The 20289-nt window shown below is 41.0% G+C and overlaps 1 protein-coding gene across 1 annotated transcript; it reads right to left on the minus strand.

Annotated features, from left to right (window-relative positions):
- Positions 1 to 6425: 6425 nt before the first annotated feature.
- Positions 6426 to 16396, minus strand: LOC131944289 (homeobox protein Hox-A5). Its single transcript, XM_059304848.1, has 3 exons — positions 16366 to 16396; positions 13401 to 13586; positions 6426 to 6457 (listed from the first exon to the last, which is right to left on the minus strand). Exons 1-3 carry the CDS (start codon positions 16379 to 16381, stop codon positions 6426 to 6428), a joined length of 234 nt encoding a protein of 77 aa, XP_059160831.1. The 5' UTR covers positions 16382 to 16396.
- Between the last annotated feature and the right edge of the window lie 3893 nt (positions 16397 to 20289).

The following is a 20289-nucleotide window of genomic DNA, read 5'->3' on the forward strand; positions in this document are numbered from 1 at the left end:
CATCAGCGTGGTGGGTTGAGGGGGTTTGGGCTTTTAAGTAGAGCTGAAAAAATTTTGGGATTAGAGAAAAATAATATTATAAATATAAAAATCTACCGGAATGTTATGTTATGTTGAGTACAATGAGACACATCAAATCAAACATTCTTCCCTTTCAACATCTATATCTATAGCAGTCATCACACCGTTTACACTTTAAAAAAAATGTAAACATTTAAAATAGTAATAATAATTTGTTTTGTAGTTTTATAGTTTCAAATACACGAACTTCAATTGTATATATTGTAATTAAATAGAGAAAGTAAAATTGCACGAGAGCTAAAATAAAATAGGGAGTGCAATTCGGTTTCTTATGACTGCTTAGTTTACTTTTGTGCTTCATCCGCAGCTGTGGAGCCATTAATGGACATAGTATTAATTAGTATCTTCCCCCTACGAACTCCTTTTTTCCCGAAGACTTTAGTATTCAATTTTAAAAAAAAAATTCCTCTTTTAACATATTTCTTTTCAATATTTTCTTTTGCATTTTTTTTCTTTCAATATGTAAAAAAACATTATTAACCTATCACTGGTATGTAAATTTTGTTACTGTACATTATGTTGTAATTTGTTTTCCGTAACGTGCGTTGGGGACCCATCATAGGGGTGGACTTAGGGACGGTCTAATGACTTCAATTAGGATTCGAACACGAAACTTAGGGTTTGGCAGTCCGTCTCCTTTTTTTTTCAATATATATTTTTTTTTAAATAAATAAATTCAGTTTTATTTTGTAATATAACATTCTAATCACCAGACAGCATGCTTAAAATTCTAACCATCAGATAGCATATAAAACATTGGTACACAACCCACAATCAAAAACTAAACACATAGAACTTCAAACTGAAATCTGGTCTTCAATATATATTTTTTAACGTTGCAAAGAACTAACCGGTGTACTAGAATTTAAAAAGCACAAATTTTATAAGTACAAAATTGTAGTATCAAATTATTAAAGGTTTTCATTGAGCTTTAACATTACATAAAAAAAAACCATTTCTTTGAAAATTAAATATATGCAAAAATAAACAAATAATTAATAATAAATTGTTAAGCTAAGGAAAAGAGAGGGTAATATTTTATAAAATAAGTTTCTGTTCATATTTAAAATTGTATACTTTATACCTTTTAATTTAATTAAAGCGGGAGTGATCACCCCTAAACCAAGAACCTGTATCAGTACTCAAGTTATCGTGATCACACGGAAACAATGGGAAGTGCATCCTGTAATAATTTTCACAACAATTATAAAATGATGATACAATTCACTAGCATTTTTTCTCAAAATGCATAAATAATTTTGTCTCAGAATTCCAGAATTTTTTTTCCGAAATAGCGTAAAATTATTTTTCAACCTTTACGTTACGTTGTAAATTAAGACATAATAATATAGTGTCTCATTTTCCATAATAATACTGTCTCAATTTACGTAATAATATTATGTCTCACTTTACATAATAGTATTATATCACAATTTACATAATAATATTATGTCTCAATTTACATAATAATATTATGTCTCAATTTACATAATAATATTATGTCTCAATTTAACATAATAATATTATATCACAATTTACATAATAATATTATGTCTCAATTTACATAATAATATTATGTCTTAATTTACGTAATAATATTATATCACAATTTACGTAATAATATTATATCACAATTTACATAATAATATTATGTCTCAATTTACGTAATAATTTACAACGTACCAGGCTCGCTTGTAAAATCGTCTTAAAATTCAGCTCTTCGAATGATTTGATTGGTGGTACAGTTTCAATGGTGACTGATGTGACAAGATCACCCTAGCGTCTGTTTTTGGCATCCCTAACCCCCCCCCCCCCCACCCCCGGGCGCCATCGAAATTTTTTAATATAAAAATACATACTTAAATCAGTATCTGTTCCGCTCCCTTCGGAAATTTAACTTCGCTCCCTCCCAATAGTTTCAACTTTGTTCCCCCCTCCCCCGGATGTGTGAAAGAAACACCGAAGAACGATCACGATCAGCATGGTAGAGTCACACAAGAGGTCGACGTGACACATTCTACACGTAGAGAATCATCAGGGTACCATCGCTTTAAAACGTGACACTTGTCTGCTGACGTGACAAAAACAAACGTGACACTTTTCTACTGACGTGACAAAAACGTGACACTTGTCTAATGACGTGACAAAAACAAACGTGACACGTGTCTACTGACGTGACAAAAAATAAACGTGTCACTTGTTTACTGACGTGACAAAAACGTGACACTTGTCTACTGACGTGACAAAAAACAAACGTGACACTTGTCTACTGACGTGACAAAAAACAAACGTGACACCCATCCCACCTGCACCATCGTGTGCACCACGTGACGAATATATCCGATCACTCAGAAAAAAAAGTTGACCACGTCAATTATTGATGGACCCAAGCGGCGGACACAAGCTTCCCTCGTCACGTGATACCCGCTTTATGCATAATTAAGCCCGCCCGGCGATGATGAGATAATGAGATAAACTGGATTCTCATGATGAGGTCATATTTTATCTCAGAGGACATCCAAGTTGTTTTCCTTTCTGTAGTTCTTTCGTCTTTGTTAGCTGCTCACTTAAAAGACCGAGGTTCGAATCCCTCCAAAAATGTAAACAATAACGAGGTGTATCTATTTTTTAGTCATGTTTTAAATAAGCGCTGACACAAAGATTATTAAGAACCACACCTGGTTGTCTGCGCATGCGTCGCGTGTTATTATTATTCAAGCGGTATTGATAAAAAAAAAATTATTCCCGAAAAAACGGGGAGGTAATCAAGCTGTCCTAGAGACATAGACAAAACACAGGACATTTAATAAGCCTGCAAGCTGGCGGACGATATCGATACATAAAAGAGAATCGAGTTAATGCGAGGCAGGTTATGATTACCTGAAATCGATCCCTGTTTAGGTTGATGAGAAATTTCCATTTCCAGACGGCGAGATGGCGGCAGGCTTGATTAAAAACACTAATGAGTTAATTAATACGTCATCATACACGTGCGGGCGTTGACCACGACACCAGATGTGGGGTGTTTCCACACTGGTGTGTGTGGTGTTTGTACACTTGTGTGTGGGTGGTGTGTGTACAATGGTGTGTGGTGTGTGTACATTGGTGTTTGTGTGGTGTTTGTACAGCAGGTGTGTGGGTGGTGTTTTCACACTGGTGTTTGTGTGGTGTTTTCACACTGGTGTGTGATGTAATGTGCATATATTATGTCATATTTTGTGGGTGCGTGGTGTGCATGGTGTTCGCAAACATAGTCGTATGTGATGTGTTTTACATTGGTGTGTGGTATTCTGTGCGTGAAGTGTGTAGTGTTTTGTAAACATGATGTGTGTTTGTGTGTGTGTGTGTGGTGTGTGTGATGTATGTGATATGTCGCACTGTCATACATTGTTTTTGCTCAGTCGTATATTATATAACGTAATCAAATTTACATGGAACTTTGACTGAATTGCAGTAAAATATATTTTTATACTTTGGTTTAAATTTTTTTCCGAATTTCTGATTTGACAGTCGCAGTTGCAGTAGAGTTTATCTGTTTCTGTGATCCTTGCATGTATTACTCTCCCAATAATAGCCAGGTATCCATCAGAGCTGGGTAAATTCCGCGACCTCTAGTAGGTTCGCAGACGTGTGCTCTACCACTCTACCAACTCGTCTACTCCCTATAAAATACAGAAAGTTATCGCTTCAAGTCACAGCTGTTCGCCTTGACGTCATTCAGTGCGTGACTCGTGATCATGACGTCATCTAACGCTTTCACCGCAGTCAGCCATCGAGCAGTGTTTTACACAAAAAAAACAAAAAAAAAAACAAAAAAAAAAAACAACAAAAAAAAAAAAAAAAAAAAAACAGCAACACATTCCCCTGTGTTCCGTATTAAAGTTTTACTTGTACAAAGATATCGTCTGTGATTGCACTAATCAGCGGATCAATTATAGAACCAATCAGCCAATCAGATCGTTATCACGGCCAGCCAATCACGAGTGACGATCGGAATCAACTCTGACGGAAGTTGGACGAGCATAAATTTTACAAATCCTCGTCCTCACTTTGCGTGCATGTGTTAATTGGGGCTTTTTACTCACCCTAGGGCCTAGGGGGTGTGGGGGTGGGAGGGGGGGGGGGTGGTGAGGCTGATTGTTGTCTGACGGAAAAATCAGAGTACAAAAAAAAAGAAGAGTCACAATAATAATAATTTATGTATGCTGAAAGCTGTGAGCATTTTTTTATAAATTAAATTTTTTTTTTTTAATTTTAAGCTGGGGTTAGGTTTAATGTTTGGGTCAAGCTCCGCCGTGCTCATAGCGTGAGTGGTCAGAGAGTCAGAAGTGGGTTTGTGGTCAGTGAAGGCTAAAAAGAGTTATCTGACCCCCCCCCCCCCACACACACACACACATTCACAGACACACACGTGCACCAAATGGAAAAAATTAACCAGTTTTGAATTAAAAACAGAAGAACAAAACTAAAATTGAATAACTGATTAGAATATTAATTAGCTCTAGTTTTCTTGTAGGTATGTGTCTCGTTATAGTTAAGGTCAACTTAGGGTCAGTGTTTCTTCCAGACCCTTTTCTCCGGGGGAGGGGGGGCACTTGAAATTTTCGGGGGGGGGGGGGGGGGCGGACAATGTTAAAAGTATATATTTCCTATATAAATTTCTGCCCCCCCCCCCCCCCCGAAGAGATGCCTGGAAGAAACTCTGGTTAGGGTCAGCTATCAGATCAGATATGGTGGGTTAATTACCCGAGTTTTTAGAAGAATCACGATATAATATGTCTAGTTATAAACAAAAATTTTGTTGGGTTATTTTTTTTCTGTTTCGGAAAACACACCCACAACAAAAACAATGAAACAAACACTCGCACAAACACGTACACAAACACATAAATACTCACTCTCACTCTCTCACACAAAAATACACACAAGCACTCACTCACTTACACACACACAGAATCACAACCACACGTGTTTTCATACGCCCTTCTTCCAAAATGTGCAGCCAGCCCAACGAAACCAAAATATACAGCCGACGCCACCACATCCACATGTGCAACCAGCCACACGACACCCCCACACCACACCAGATACACCCCCACATCCCCACATCCCCACACCACCATACCCCCACATCCCCACACCACCATACCCCCACACCACCACACCACCACATCCCCACACCACCACATCCTCACACCCCTACACCACCACACCCTCACACCCCCACACCCCCACACCACCCCACCACGGGCCCATAAAACAAACACCCACCTAAACATGTTGTCGTCAGCTGGACCTGATGACGTCACACCGATTGTCCACGCCCGGCTCCCCCAGCCAGATGCGCGCGCACACACGTGCTTCTAGACCCGTGCATAAAATGGACATTAAGCCGGCAGCCGTGTGACCGGAGCCGGAACGGCCATAAATTTCACTGGTCAGCTCCTAATTGATTGCCGGCTACCATTAACCGTCATGGGCGAGTGTGGCCGGTTGACCGGAAAGGCGCGGGATGTGGGGGGGGGGGGGGGGGAGATGACGTCATACTTTTGTCTAAATCAAGAATTCTTTTTTACTTTCTCGTATATACGAAGTATAGAGAAAGTATTGTAATCGTGCAAAAAAAAAATCGAGATTTTTACAAATCTCGACGTTTTACACCTCACTGATACGGAAAAACATAATTTTGCAATCTTGTCCGTATGTCTGTGTGTCTGTGTGTGTGCCTGTGTGTGTGTGTGTGTGTATCCGTGTGTAAACACGATAACTTAAGTACCGTTACAGCTAGGTTGATGAAATTTCATATATTAAGTATTTTATCAAAATCGTAGATCCGTATCAACTTTTAAGGGATTTCCGATAACCGAAAGTGGAACTTTTTCTACTTTAATTTTTTCAAAAGCTTATAACTTGAGTACTATTTCAGATAGATAAATGAAATTTACACGTAAGTAACAGATCTAATTCTCTACCTTCTGTCAAATTTTGAGTGATTTCTGTTGACTGGAAGTAGTAATTTTCGCTATTTCCGATTTCTAAAAAAAAACAAAAAAACTCATGTGAATTTATAAAGTACTAATAATATCCCGCACTATTATACACATTTTATTTGGCGTTCACTGGTGCGCAATTATTTTTTCCACGAGTTTTTATTCTATTTTAAAAAAGTTTAAAATGGATTAAAAATCTTTTCTATATTCCGAGTAGCCATCCCTGCTGTTTCATATAAGAATATTCGAGAAAGTTTAGGGGAGATCACTCCCGGTTTATTTAAACGCTAAAGAACGAGTGGATTCTAGGATACGCTTTTAGTACTTTGAGCTCTGCCGATACAACACTCATGTCTATGAGTGAGATTCGTGGACCCTAGACTTGGCTGAAAGAATAACTTGATAGGAAGTGGGGTAAGACACAACACAGCCTTAGAAAGCCACATAAATATTATAGGACAAATTGCGTGGCACGCACAACTGAACAATGGCCATGCAATGGCAATGACGAGAGTCCCAGGCTTCATGGGCCTAAAATGTTGGGCATCGTAGAGTTCTGGTAATTATAGCTGAAGGACAGCACTGTAGAGTGTTTTTTTTCCTTTACCGTAGTCAAGGTTAGGATTAAAATCAAGGTCAGGTTTAGAGTAATGGGGAGGGTTAGGGGTTTAGATTTGGTAATGTCTGAGGGTTAGGGCAAGGAGGGGGGTGGGACGACGACAGGGTTAGGGTAGTGATACTAATGTATAATTTATACTAGCTTTTATTAAAATTGTTACTAACAACCATAAAAAAATTCTGAATATTTTAAGCGCCTTCTGTATGTTGAAAGTTATGATGCGAACAGTGATGACACTTTCCCAATCAAAATATACAGTGTAACACAATAGTTTGGTTTTCGATACTGTGAACATGTTTACTTTGGATTGATTTGGTTAGGATATGAGATATTTTTTTAGGTTAGGATATGTGATCTTTTGTTTAAGTTAGGATAGTTAAATATTTTGTTTGCGTTGTTAAGTTTATTTTGAATGAGTGGCCACCCTCTCCATACATTATGTATTGGCCATATTCGCCTCACACTATGATGGCCCTCCTCTAACCACTCTGTGATGGCCCTCGTCTAACCACTCTGTGATGGCCCTCCTCTCATGGCCCTTCTCTCCCTAACGGCCCATCTCTCTACAAGATGCCCACGATGTGTCTCTTGACATTGTGGCCCCAGTCACCTGTCGCTGTCAGAAAACAAAAAGGATCGGACATATCACACACAGCAATGGTTGGTTCAATGTGCCATTTCTATACATCCTGACCACAACAACATCCTCTACCCTCAGTACGGCAACTACAGCATCCACCACCCATAGTATGCCACTACAACATCCTCTACCCTCAGTACGGCAACTACAACATCCACCACCCATAGTACGCCACTAAACCATCCACTACTCCCATTACAACAGCATCCACCATCCACAGTACGCAACAACACCATCTTCCACCCTCAGTACGCCACTACAGCATCCACCACCCTAGTACCTAACAACAACATCCACTACTCCCAGTACAACAACATCCTCTACCCTAAGTACGCCACTACAACATCCTCTACCGTCAGTACGCCACTACAACGTCCACCACACACAGTACGCCACTACAACATCCTCTACCCACAGTACGTAACTACAACATCCTCTACCCTCAGTTCGGCCTGTACACCATCCTCTACCCTCAGTACGCCACTACAACATCCTCTACCCACAGTACGCCACTACAACATCCACTACCCGCAGTATGACACTACAACATCCTATACCCTTAGTACGCCACTACAACATCCTCTACCCTTAGTACGCCACTACAACATCCTCTACCCTCAGTACGCCACTACAACATCCTCTACCCTCAGTACGCCACTACAACATCCTCTACCCTCAGTACGCCACTGCACCATCCTCTACCCACAGTACGCCACTACAACACCCTCTACCCACAGTACGCCACTACAACATCCTCTACCCTCAGTTCGGCCTGTACACCATCCTCTACCCACAGTACGCCACTACAACATCCTCTACCCTCAGTACGCCACTACAACACCCTCTACCCACAGTACGCCACTACAACATCCTCTACCCTCAGTACGCCACTACAACACCCTCTACCCTCAGTACGCCACTACAACATCCTCTACCCTCAGTTCGCCACTACAACATCCTCTACCCACAGTACGCCACTACAACATCCTCTACCCACAGTACGGCAACTACAACATCCTCTACCCACAGTACGCCACTGCACCATCCTCTACCCACAGTACGCCACTACAACACCCTCTACCCACAGTACGCCACTACAACATCCTCTACCCTCAGTTCGGCCTGTACACCATCCTCTACCCACAGTACGCCACTACAACATCCTCTACCCTCAGTACGCCACTACAACACCCTCTACCCACAGTACGCCACTACAACATCCTCTACCCTCAGTACGCCACTACAACATCCTCTACCCACAGTACGGCAACTACAACATCCTCTACCCACAGTACGCCACTACAACATCCTCTACCCTCAGTTCGCCACTACAACATCCTCTACCCACAGTACGCCACTACAACATCCTCTACCCTCAGTACGCCACTACAACACCCTCTACCCACAGTACGCCACTACAACATCCTCTACCCTCAGTACGCCACTACAACATCCTCTACCCTCAGTTCGCCACTACAACATCCTCTACCCACAGTACGCCACTACAACATCCTCTACCCTCAGTACGCCACTACAACATCCTCTACCCTTAGTACGCCACTACAACATCATCTACCCTCAGTACGCCACAACACCATCCTCTACCCTCAGTACGCCACTACAACATCCTCTACCCTCAGTACGCCACTACAACATCCTCTACCAACAGTTTGCCACTACAACATTTACCACCCTCAGTACGGCCACTACAACATCACCACGCACAGTACGCCACTACAACATCCTCTACCCACAGTACGCCACTACAACATCCTCTACCCACAGTACGCCACTACAACATCCTCTACCCACAGTACGCCACTACAACATCCTCTACCCACAGTACGCCACTACAACATCCTCTACCCTCAGTACGCCACTACAACATCCTCTATCCTCATTACACAGCAACACCACCCACTACCCTCAGTACAACAACATCCTCTACCCACCATGCGCAACTACACCTAAATAACTCGACTCCTATTGGACAAGCCGCTCATAATTTACCGACCGCGAGAGCTGTCAAAGAATCCGATTGGTCAGTTCAAATTCTCCATCGTCTTCCAGCCAATAGCTGCTTCTCTAACTTATCGATCGAAGGACGAGTCCATGGCCCGGGGGCGGGGCAATGATGGGGGCTACTTGAGACTTTTCTCCACGGTCTGGTGATTTCTTATCCTGCTCACCGTCGTTAACAAAGATAAGAAAGATAAAGACAGCGACAAGACAAGGTTTATACCTGCATGCAGGCTGATCCCTGCAGGCAAGATGATACCTGCAGGCAGGCTTATCCTAACAGACAGGCTGATGTCTGCCATTACATACACGAAACACCACTGTGAAACACCATCGCATACACGAGACACCATGGTGTATATAAACCACCATTTCATATAACTACACCTGCCCAACCTACTGTGTTATAAAAAAACCTTAAATTATCCATCTACCAGGTTATTTCTATACACCATCACCCCGCCCCCAATATTACATAACATTAAATATACCCCCCCCCCCCGCAACACATTCATCACGACATATTGATCTATGAGAAATAGAAAGTTTTAATTAAAAATCAAATTAACTAGTTTTTATATTGGCTGCATTTGTATAGTTAAAATACCAGGTTACATCGTAATCTAAAGCCGCTTACAACCGAGTTTCGGTGTCAAAACAGTGTTGGTGCTACATAGATATATGTATTTAACTACTAATAGGTGTATGTTCTACATCAGGGGTCTCCAAACTTTTCAGCCCGAGGGCCGCATTAACTATCAAATATCACTTCGGGGGCCAGAGTTACTTCGGGGTGGCGAAGCCTCCTCCCCCCACCCCCCCCCCCACAAAAACTTCTACGGCCCCCCCCCCCACCGCCCCCCCCCCCCCCCCACCCCTACAAACAAATATAATGTATATAGAAATATATACACATTTCAAGTTTCCCCCCACCCGGAGAAAATATTCTGAAAGAAACACTGCCGTGGGCCGACAACACACTTGAGGTCCAAGTTTTTTCTCAAATTTTTTTTTTTACGTATTTCATTCTTGAAAATGTTTGTTCACACAGGTATGTTTTTCCAAAATTTGAAGGGTACACTGATACACTAATTTTGACTTTAGGCAAGTCTTCATTGGACAAAAACTTATAAAAGCCCACCCGGCTTTCTTTGAATTTGTCTCTTAGGAGGTCATTTGCTTGCAATTTGTACCTTGAATCACACATCTAATGAACTCAAGCGTTTGAGAGGTGGAATAAATGTCCAGTTACTCATCTATTGCAATTGAAAAATGGCGAAACTTGAGTCGCATGTTTTCACCAATGTCTGCAACACGGCGGGCAATGGTATTTGCACCCAAAGCTACATTTTCAAATTTGTTTAATTTTCTAGAAAAAATTTCTCCGTCACCTCCAATAAACATTTTTTTCCATGGACAAAAAGATCTACGAGGGCCGGATGAGAGGACCTCGCGGGCCGCATGCGGCCCGCTGGCCGTAGTTTGGAGACCCCTTTTCTACATAGATGAAGGATCTAACCGCTAACAATGTAGCAATAAGTACGTAGCAAAAATAATAAGGAAAATAAAATGTAGCGTCTATTTACATTTCTCTGTATCACTTCTAAGTCCTGTATCATAATATAACAAAATGATATACCACCGCATCCCTAATGTTATAAGCGTACAGTTATATGCCCGACCTACAAGCTTTAAGTGGCTCGTATGTGTTTCTTGCTTGATTCGTTAGCTGTAAGTTTCATTTATTAACAATCAGACCAAAAACCAATGAAGTATGACATTTCTCCCATAGAAGTTGTTTTATAAGACGTGTTTGTTTGAAAGTGTGCGTTTATTGTGTATGCGTGTATATGTATGTGTATATGTGTGTATGCGTAGGTATGTGTGTGCTTATATGCATCCATTTGTATACAGGTCGGTTTTTTCTATTATTCAACCTAACCTAACCTAACCTAACCTAACCTAACCTAACCTAACCTAACCTAACCTAACCTAACCTAACCTAACCTAACCTAACCTAACCTAACCTAACCTAACCTAACCTAACCTAACCTAACCTAACCTAACCTAACCTAACCTAACCTAACCTAACCTAACCTAACCTAACCTAACCTAACCTAACCTAACCTAACCTAACCTAACCTAACCTAACCTAACCTAACCTAACCTAACCTAACCTAACCTAACCTAACCTAACCTAACCTAACCTAACCTAACCTAACCTAACCTAACCTAACCTTACCTTACCTTACCTTACCTTACCTTACCTTACCTTACCTTACCTTACCTTACCTTACCTTACCTTACCTTACCTTACCTTACCTAACCTAACCTAACCTAACATTTGTTTTTTATGGAAGCCGTTTTTATCAAAAGAAATACAAAATCAGGAATTTGTTGCTAACTTTTTATTTCGTATTTTACAAAATGAAAATGTATCTATTGAAAAAATGTAAAATAGAAAAAACAATGAAGTAAGATAAAGGTTACAATCAATTTAAGCCCAAAATGCTTTTAAAATTGACTGAGATGCATCTATAATTCATTCATTTTTTCACTAAGAACATCAATTAAAATTAAATATTAAATACATTAATTATTTAACATGGGCATCATAGCCTGCATCTCAATGACGTAGTTACCTGGTCCTACGTTAATTTAGTCCTACAGGACTTTATAGTCTGATGGTGAAGGACATTAATACTGTATCTTGTATCACATCCTTATATATCTCAGTATTAATCACAACCCAGCAGGACACAAAATAATGTCCTATATAGGACAAAAAACTCTAGTCATAGAGGGTAGCTTACTGACCTTTCTTTACAGAAAATAGAATTAAAACCTTCTAGACATATTTCCTTGTAAACTGAAGCTAAACACGAACCAACTTAATAACACACAGTCAACGAATGAGGATGTTTAAAATATCAGGTTGTGAGGTACTATCCAGCGTGAGTTAGTAACGTACTACCCAGAATGAGGTAGTGACGTACTACCCAAAGTGAGGTAGTGACGTACTATCCAGAATGAGGTAGTGACGTACTATCCAGATTGAGGTAGTGACGTACTATCCAGAATAAGGTAGTGACGTACTATCCAGAGTGAGGTAGTGACGTACTATCTAGAGTGAGGTAGTGACGTACTATCTAGAGTGAGGTAGTGACCTACTACCCAGAGTGAGGTAGTGACGTACTATCCAGAGTGAGGTAGTGACGTACTATCTAGAGTGAGGTAGTGACGTACTATCTAGAGTGAGGTAGTGACGTACTACCCAGAGTGAGGTAGTGACGTACTACCCAGTGAGGTAGTGACGTACTACCGAGAGTGAGGTAGTGACGAACTACCCAGAGTGAGGTAGTGACGTACTACCCAGAGTGAGGTAGCAATGTTCTTCATCAGAGTTCTCTTACAATAGAAGGCATCCTAGGCCCTGAGCGTTACCATTTAATAACACAGCTAAAAGACATACACACGTACATAAACACAGCTAAAAGACATACACACTAGACACACATTCGATACCGTGTACGTATACCCCGGCAATACGATACCCGACAATACGATACCCGACAATACGATACCCGACTAAACGATATCTTAGCCTGCAATTTTAAGTTTAGACTCCCGATTCATACAGCTTGGCAATTCGCTGTAATCTTGACCTAATAACATTTTGGCATTGAGCAGCCATATTGACCTATTTATAACTTGTCATCAGGCCGCTATATCGACACACGTAACAATTTGTCTTTAAGTCACCTTCTTGTCAACTAGCAAATGATCATTGATCTTAATTTTGAATGATCACCATCTTGACCTACTTAATTACTTGTCATCGAGCCGCCATCACGACCTACTTACAATTTATATCTACACCGCCATCTTGACCTACTTTACTACTTGTCTCTAGCCGCCATATTGATCTACTTTGCATATTGACACTGGCCGCCATTATGACCTATTTTAATACTTGTCTCTAGCCGCCATTATGACCTACTTTACAGCTTGTCACTAAAACAATCCCCGTTCAACATCTGCAGCTGACGACACTCCTTCTTCCACTTCATCCGGCGGTTCTGGAACCAGATCTTGATCTGCCGCTCGGTCAGACACAGAGTGTGCGCGATTTCGATGCGCCTGCGTCTGGTCAGGTAACGGTTGTAGTGGAACTCCTTCTCCAGCTCCAGAGTCTGGTACCGGGTGTACGTCTGCCGGCCTCGTTTTCGGTTGGGACCTGTAGAAATATGTCAGGCACCATAAGTTAAAAACAAATGTATGGGCATTTATTAGCGAGGCTACGGTATAGGTTGTATGGATTGAAACAGTCGTTTATGCTCCTTAAATAAAAATAGTGGCTTATAGATTTGCATTGACTCACTAGCTCAGAGGGTATGCAAATAAAATACGGCATTATTTATTAATATTATTCTGATTTAATTATTGAATGTATCAGTTATAGTACTCATCCAGCAATTATTGTAGGTTTTATTTTAGAGCTATTTAAAATTGTTTTAAAGATACATAAGGACTTAAAATAGACGCACGAGGACACACATGAGGTATACTCAAATATACATTGTATAGAGCAGGACTCAAAATAAATACGACAGGGTGTTCAGAAGAAACAACAGGACTCACAGTAGATACAAAAGCTCTTCGGCACATAATAATAATTTTAAAAAAATGACGGTAACAATAGTAAGCGCGGAGAACTTTTTTTCACATTGGCACATACAACAGGACACATAGTAGATACAACAGCACACATAGTAGATACAACAGGACACACATCAGAAACAAAAGGACTCTTCAGTTACAACAGCACCCACTGAACATACAACAGGACACACACTACATACAACAGAACACACGGGAGACACATTTAATTTCTAAAATGCTCAGGTTTCCCAACTATTAAACGTTTTACTATAATATCATTTGGTTTAAATAAAAACATTGATATTAATTTTAAATTCGTTATTTAAAAACCATGATTTTTAAGAAAACGTAATTTTAATTTGCATGCTAAATATTTTTATGGTCAAAGGGAAGTAATGTAAAAGCATATTAATATTTTAATGATTGTTTCCCTTTGATCGGAAATATTTCAATTCTCCGACGAATTTGCGCTTTTATTTTTATTTTTTTTTCACCGTCACTGTTTTAAATTTAAAAACCTTATTTCTTTAAGCTTTAATTAAAAATTATCTTTTTTCTGATACAAAATATGGGACTAGCATATTTTTTAACACAATCAATAAAGCACAATATTACTGCAGAGTAAAATGCACAGTAATATTTCTAGTTGTTTCCCTTTGACCAAAGAACGAAATCTCCCTTTTACCTTTGTTTCCCTTATGAAACCCGTTTTTTTCTTCATTTTAACACAGAAAAAGAAAAGTTGAATTAAAAAAGGAAAAAAATTAGCTTTTGATTATGAATATAATTAAAACTGACACGTTAGCCTATATTGGGTATGTGTATCTATTCAAAGTAAATTAGGTTACTGCAAGTTTAGTCTTGTGTAAATTTTTTATCTGATATATTGTCTCGTAGCCAGGATCGTCTCAAGGGGGGGGGGGGGGGGGGGATGGGGTGTTACAATTTTTACCCGGGGACAAACTTTCGATTTGCACTCCCTCCTCCCCTCAAACTTTCGATTTGCATCCCCCCTCAAACTTTCGATTTGCATCGGTTATGACCCCCCTGCCTACGCCACTGTATCGACTAATGTAAAACTTTTGCCTAACAATGATGACTAATGACATTTATCTTGAATTGTTGACTGATGTAAATTATTTCGCTTGTATTGGTCACTGATGTAAATTATTTCTATACAATACTGACTGATGTAAATTAGTTCCCTACCATTGTTAACTGATGTAAATTAGTTGTCTACTGTTGTTGGCTGATGTAAATTAGTTCCCTTATATTGTTGACTGATGTAAATTAGTTCCCTTATATTGTCGACTGATGTAAATTGTTATCCCTATATTGTTGACTGCTGTAAATTAGTTCATTTATATTGTTTACTGATGTAAATTAGTAACCTTATATTGTTGACAGATGTAAATTAATTCCCTTATATTGTTGACCGCTGTAAATTATTTCCCTTATATTGTTGACTGATGTAAATTAGCACCCTTATATTGTTGACTGATGTAAATTAGTTCCCTTATATTGTTGACTGATGTAAATTAGTTCCCTTATATTGTTGACTGATGTAAATTAGCACCCTTATATTGTTGACTGATATAAACTAGCACCCTTATATTGTTGACTGATATAAATTAGTAATCTTATATTGTTGACTAATGTAAATTAATACCTTTATATTGTTGACTGATGTAAATTATTTCCCTTATATTGTTGACTGCTGTAAATTAGTTCCCTTATATTGTTGACTAATGTAAATTAATACCCTTATATTGTTGACTGATGTAAATTAACACCCTTATATTGTTGACTGATGTAAATTAGTTCCCTTATATTATTGACTGGTGTAAATTAGTAACCATATATTGTTGACTGATGTAAATTAGTACCCTACCATATTGACTGATGTAAACTAGTTCCCTTATATTGTTGACTGATGTAAATTAGCACCCTTATATTGTTGACTGATATAAACTAGCACCCTTATATTGTTGACTGATATAAATTAGTAATCTTATATTGTTGACTAATGTAAATTAATACCTTTATATTGTTGACTGATGTAAATTATTTCCCTTATATTGTTGACTGCTGTAAATTAGTTCCCTTATATTGTTGACTAATGTAAATTAATACCCTTATATTGTTGACTGATGTAAATTAACACCCTTATATTGTTGACTGATGTAAATTAGTTCCCTTATATTATTGACTGGTGTAAATTAGTAACCATATATTGTTGACTGGTGTAAATTAGTACCCTACCATATTGACTGATGTAAACTAGTTCCCTTATATTGTTGACTGATGTAAATTAGTTCCCTTATAGTGTTGACTGCTGTAAATTAGTTCCCTACCATATTGACTTTTCATCCACGGATACACTGGAAGACCCTTCCCATCATCCTCTTCCTTTACATCCGGGTTCCTCTCCTCCGATCCACACGAGCTGGATGACTCACTCCCTAAATCCACATCATCCACATCCATCCCTCTGCATCCACGCTCCTTACCATCACCATCCTCATCTAATTTTTTTATGTCATTACTTTTCTTATCACCAAAAACCTCGCCAATGTTTGCTCTATTTTTAGTAACATCTTCCATTTTCTCGCTGTACTGCGAAATCATGGAGCCTTTTATTGATTGGTCGACTAGTTTTTCAGTCACGTGTTTCCTGTTGACGTTTTTGTTTTGCCGATCTACGTCTCCACGGAGACCGAGTCCGCTTTGGCTATCTTGAATGCATGAATGTGGTCCGGTTGTCGCAACCGGCTTTGGTCCGGCTTTTACTATGGTAGCCGGTCGACGAACAACCCGAGTATTAGATTCGATCGTGCTTTCTCCGTGGGTACTCCTTTCATGTGTGTGAGTGGTGTAGGGTGTAGCGTCGTCTGGGCGGTGCGTGATCCCACTTTTCTGAAAACCACCGCCACCACCACCACCACCACCACCACCACCACCACCACCACCACCACCACCACCATTTAGCCCAGCACCACCTCCTGTAGTAGGACCACCGTTATCTCCACCCACGCCGCTCCCCTCCCCACCCGGCGAGCGGTGGGCCAATGTGTTTAATCCGATACCGCCGGGCTTACAGTGAGAGCCGGTGATCCCGCGAGGGGAGGCTGAGCACGGGGCTTGGGAGCGAAGGCCCGATCTGTCTGAAGTCGCCGATTTATGTGGGCCCGTGTCAAGCATGCAGGCCGTAAATTTCTGACCTGTGTCAGTTAGGGGGAGGGGGCCCACCGCCCCGCGCTTGTTCTCATTAAGATGGGGCGGCTGGTCAGGGGAGAGCGGGGAGACGGCGAGGGAGGTTAAGACACCTCCATACACAATCTCCCCGGCCGGTGTCTGCCCTTTTCGTGACGCATGACTCACACGACCGGAAGTGTATGTAGAATCCGCGGTCTGAAAGTGGGATGGATGCTGGGGTTGGCTGCTGTGGTTGCGATGGTAGTGCGGCAGCGTCTGTGGCTGATGTAGGGTTGACGAACCGGAAGTGTTAATGGCCGCCATGTCTAATCTGTCGTAAGGCGGAAAACGCGGGAAAAGCGGCGCGCCGTGGTGATCCACATAGGCGGGGTTGGATGCCGCTGCACATATGGAATACAGGTCGTTCTGGTTGCCATAGTAATGATGGCCTTGTGGATGTTGGCTGGTGTGGAGCATGTGGATATAATCATCGACAAGATGGCGCCCGGGCTCCGAGTACTCACAGTCCTGCTCCCCCAAAAACGACTCAACCCCACTGATGTACGGCGCCCCAAGCTGGTAATGGCTGACGGATGTCTCCATCTTTGTCTCAGACTGGACAAGAGCGGTCAGCGCGGGCTAGATTTGACCACTGACAACTTTTGTTGTCTGACAACAAATCTAGAAATGTCCAGATCTATTAATGCAACATCTCCAAAAAGTCCACATAAGTTTTCCCATAGAGAGCAAAAAGTTCGATTCATTCGTCGTAGACCATAGACATGTCATCTGAAAAATGTAAACAAATAACTAAATTTATATATATATATATATATATATATATATATATATATATATATATATATATATATATATATATATATATATATATATATATATATATATTATATATATATATATCATTACAACAAGCTGTGATGGACCTAATAAGCAAGATGTTTTAATTACGGACGGTCACAGAAAGGTCAGTCTCCTCTGAGAGTAATGACCTCACACCCTCCCCTCCCCCCACCCCCTCCACCCTCGTCTGACTGACCTTACTTTCTCCCCCAACACCGATACCTCCCCCCTGCCCTTCTCTAATCCCCTCCCCGGGACAAGGCTGGCAATAAAAACCCCACTCACATTTCCTGGTGTGACCACGTCACGCTAATCAAGTCCAGTGGCTCACGTGACTGGCCAGATTTTTTCTTTCTGAGACACACAGTCACGTCACATGACTGGGGAGAACCAAAGTCAAGGTTGTATAGACACATACAGACACACAGACACACTCACACGGGCATTCACTAACATAAAGACAAATACAAACATACGGAAAAATAGACAATAAAAATGTAGAAATAAACATGGACAAAACACAGCCAAAATACAGACAAAACCATGGATACAAATATAAACCAAAGAAATGAAAATAAGATAATAATACCGACACACAAATGTACAGACCAACCCCCATGGTACTACCACATGATCTAGGTTTAAACGGCATCAAAGGCGATCTGCTGTGCCTTTAGTCAACATTTTAAAACACAAAGATATAACTAGCCAGCTTTAACTGTGTGGATCACCACCTTTCACCCACAGTGTGGTTTGTGTGGTGACCACTTCGCTACAGCAGCTGAATACTTGGTCACCATCTACCACCACCGTGGAGCACTTAGTCACCATCTGATTACAACATTAATACTTGGTCACCATCTCATCACCACCGTGGCGTACGTGGTCACCATCTGATCACCATAGAATACGTGGTCACCACAATGGTTGACATTATCCTCCAGTGGTGGGTGACTAGTTGTGAGATGATATTTAGCAAAAACACCAAACCACCTCGACCACCCAACATCTCCCAGCCACATGGTGCTACATCTACTTCCTGTGAATGTCTACTACGAGAACTAGCGCACTGTCCTTACACATTGTCCTTACACACTGTCCTTAAACAGTGCACTTATACACTGTCCTTACACACTGTTCTTACTGTCCTTATACACTGCCCTTAAAGACTGCCCTTACACAATGTCCTTTACACTCCGAAGCACACACGCACCGTTCCATTTCACGCGTCCCTCTCTGACACAGTACTCGCGTGTTTAATTATGCATTTCAGTTTGAGTCAGCCAGTTACAGTCGGCTAAATATTAATTACGTTCAGTGTTGTAGATCCATGGCATAGTATTTCAAGTACATTTTCAAACTTCAAAACAAATTTTTAAAATTGTTGAACCGGGTAGCCGGCTCTCTGCTCCCCCACCCCCGCCCCTGCCCCTGCGCAATCTTCAACGTCTGTATCAGATATCAGACCAGCGCGCATAAAAATAAATTTATTAAAATTTCTCGCAGACGTTGGCCCCTTGTATCTAAGTTCCTGCTTGTTTCATCTTTCGTCCCACTCACTCCCCTAGTCCGTCAGAGCTAGAAGATTGCTTCATCTCTTTGTACATTTTCAGTCAACTCCATACCCCCCCTTTTTCACCCCCTCTCTTCACCCCGACCCCCAATTCTTCATAATCTTCCAGCTTTTTATCTCCCCCCCCCCCCATACTTCAATCCCCCCCCCCCCCCCACCACTCCTCCTTCCCCACCGACCTTGACCTATCTAGTGCGCCAGCGAAGACCTGGATCGTAAAACCGGTAGCGAAAGGCCATGAACGTCAGACGGTCCCTGATTTAGAGGCAATATAAACCCAGCCATCCGCCGGCTCTTCGGTAATGGCTCATCAAAACAAAAGACACCTCAATATACCCTCAATGGTATTTGAGTTGGCGCCCCCACTCCCCCCACCTCCCTCCCCTCCCTGGGATAGAGTCTTAAAAACTGGGAAAATGAGTGTAGTAGTTTGAACGGCAACGGCGACTGCAGTGAGCGCGGCATCACTTGAGGTGGCACTTGCTTACAACAACAGCAGTGGTGGCGGTGCCGGCTCGCTTGGATGATGTGTTGTTCTAGAGGTGTGTCAACATTGTGTCACGTGATGCCCGTCTTTATTCCCCGTGTGTTTATTTTTCAATGTGATTTCGGCGCGAGAAAACCGGGCATGTGATAACAACAAACATGT

Source organism: Physella acuta, unplaced genomic scaffold (genome assembly GCF_028476545.2).
Source record: "Physella acuta isolate Inbredline_101_S28 unplaced genomic scaffold, ASM2847654v3 ptg000487l, whole genome shotgun sequence".
Lineage (NCBI taxonomy): Eukaryota > Metazoa > Mollusca > Gastropoda > Physidae > Physella > Physella acuta.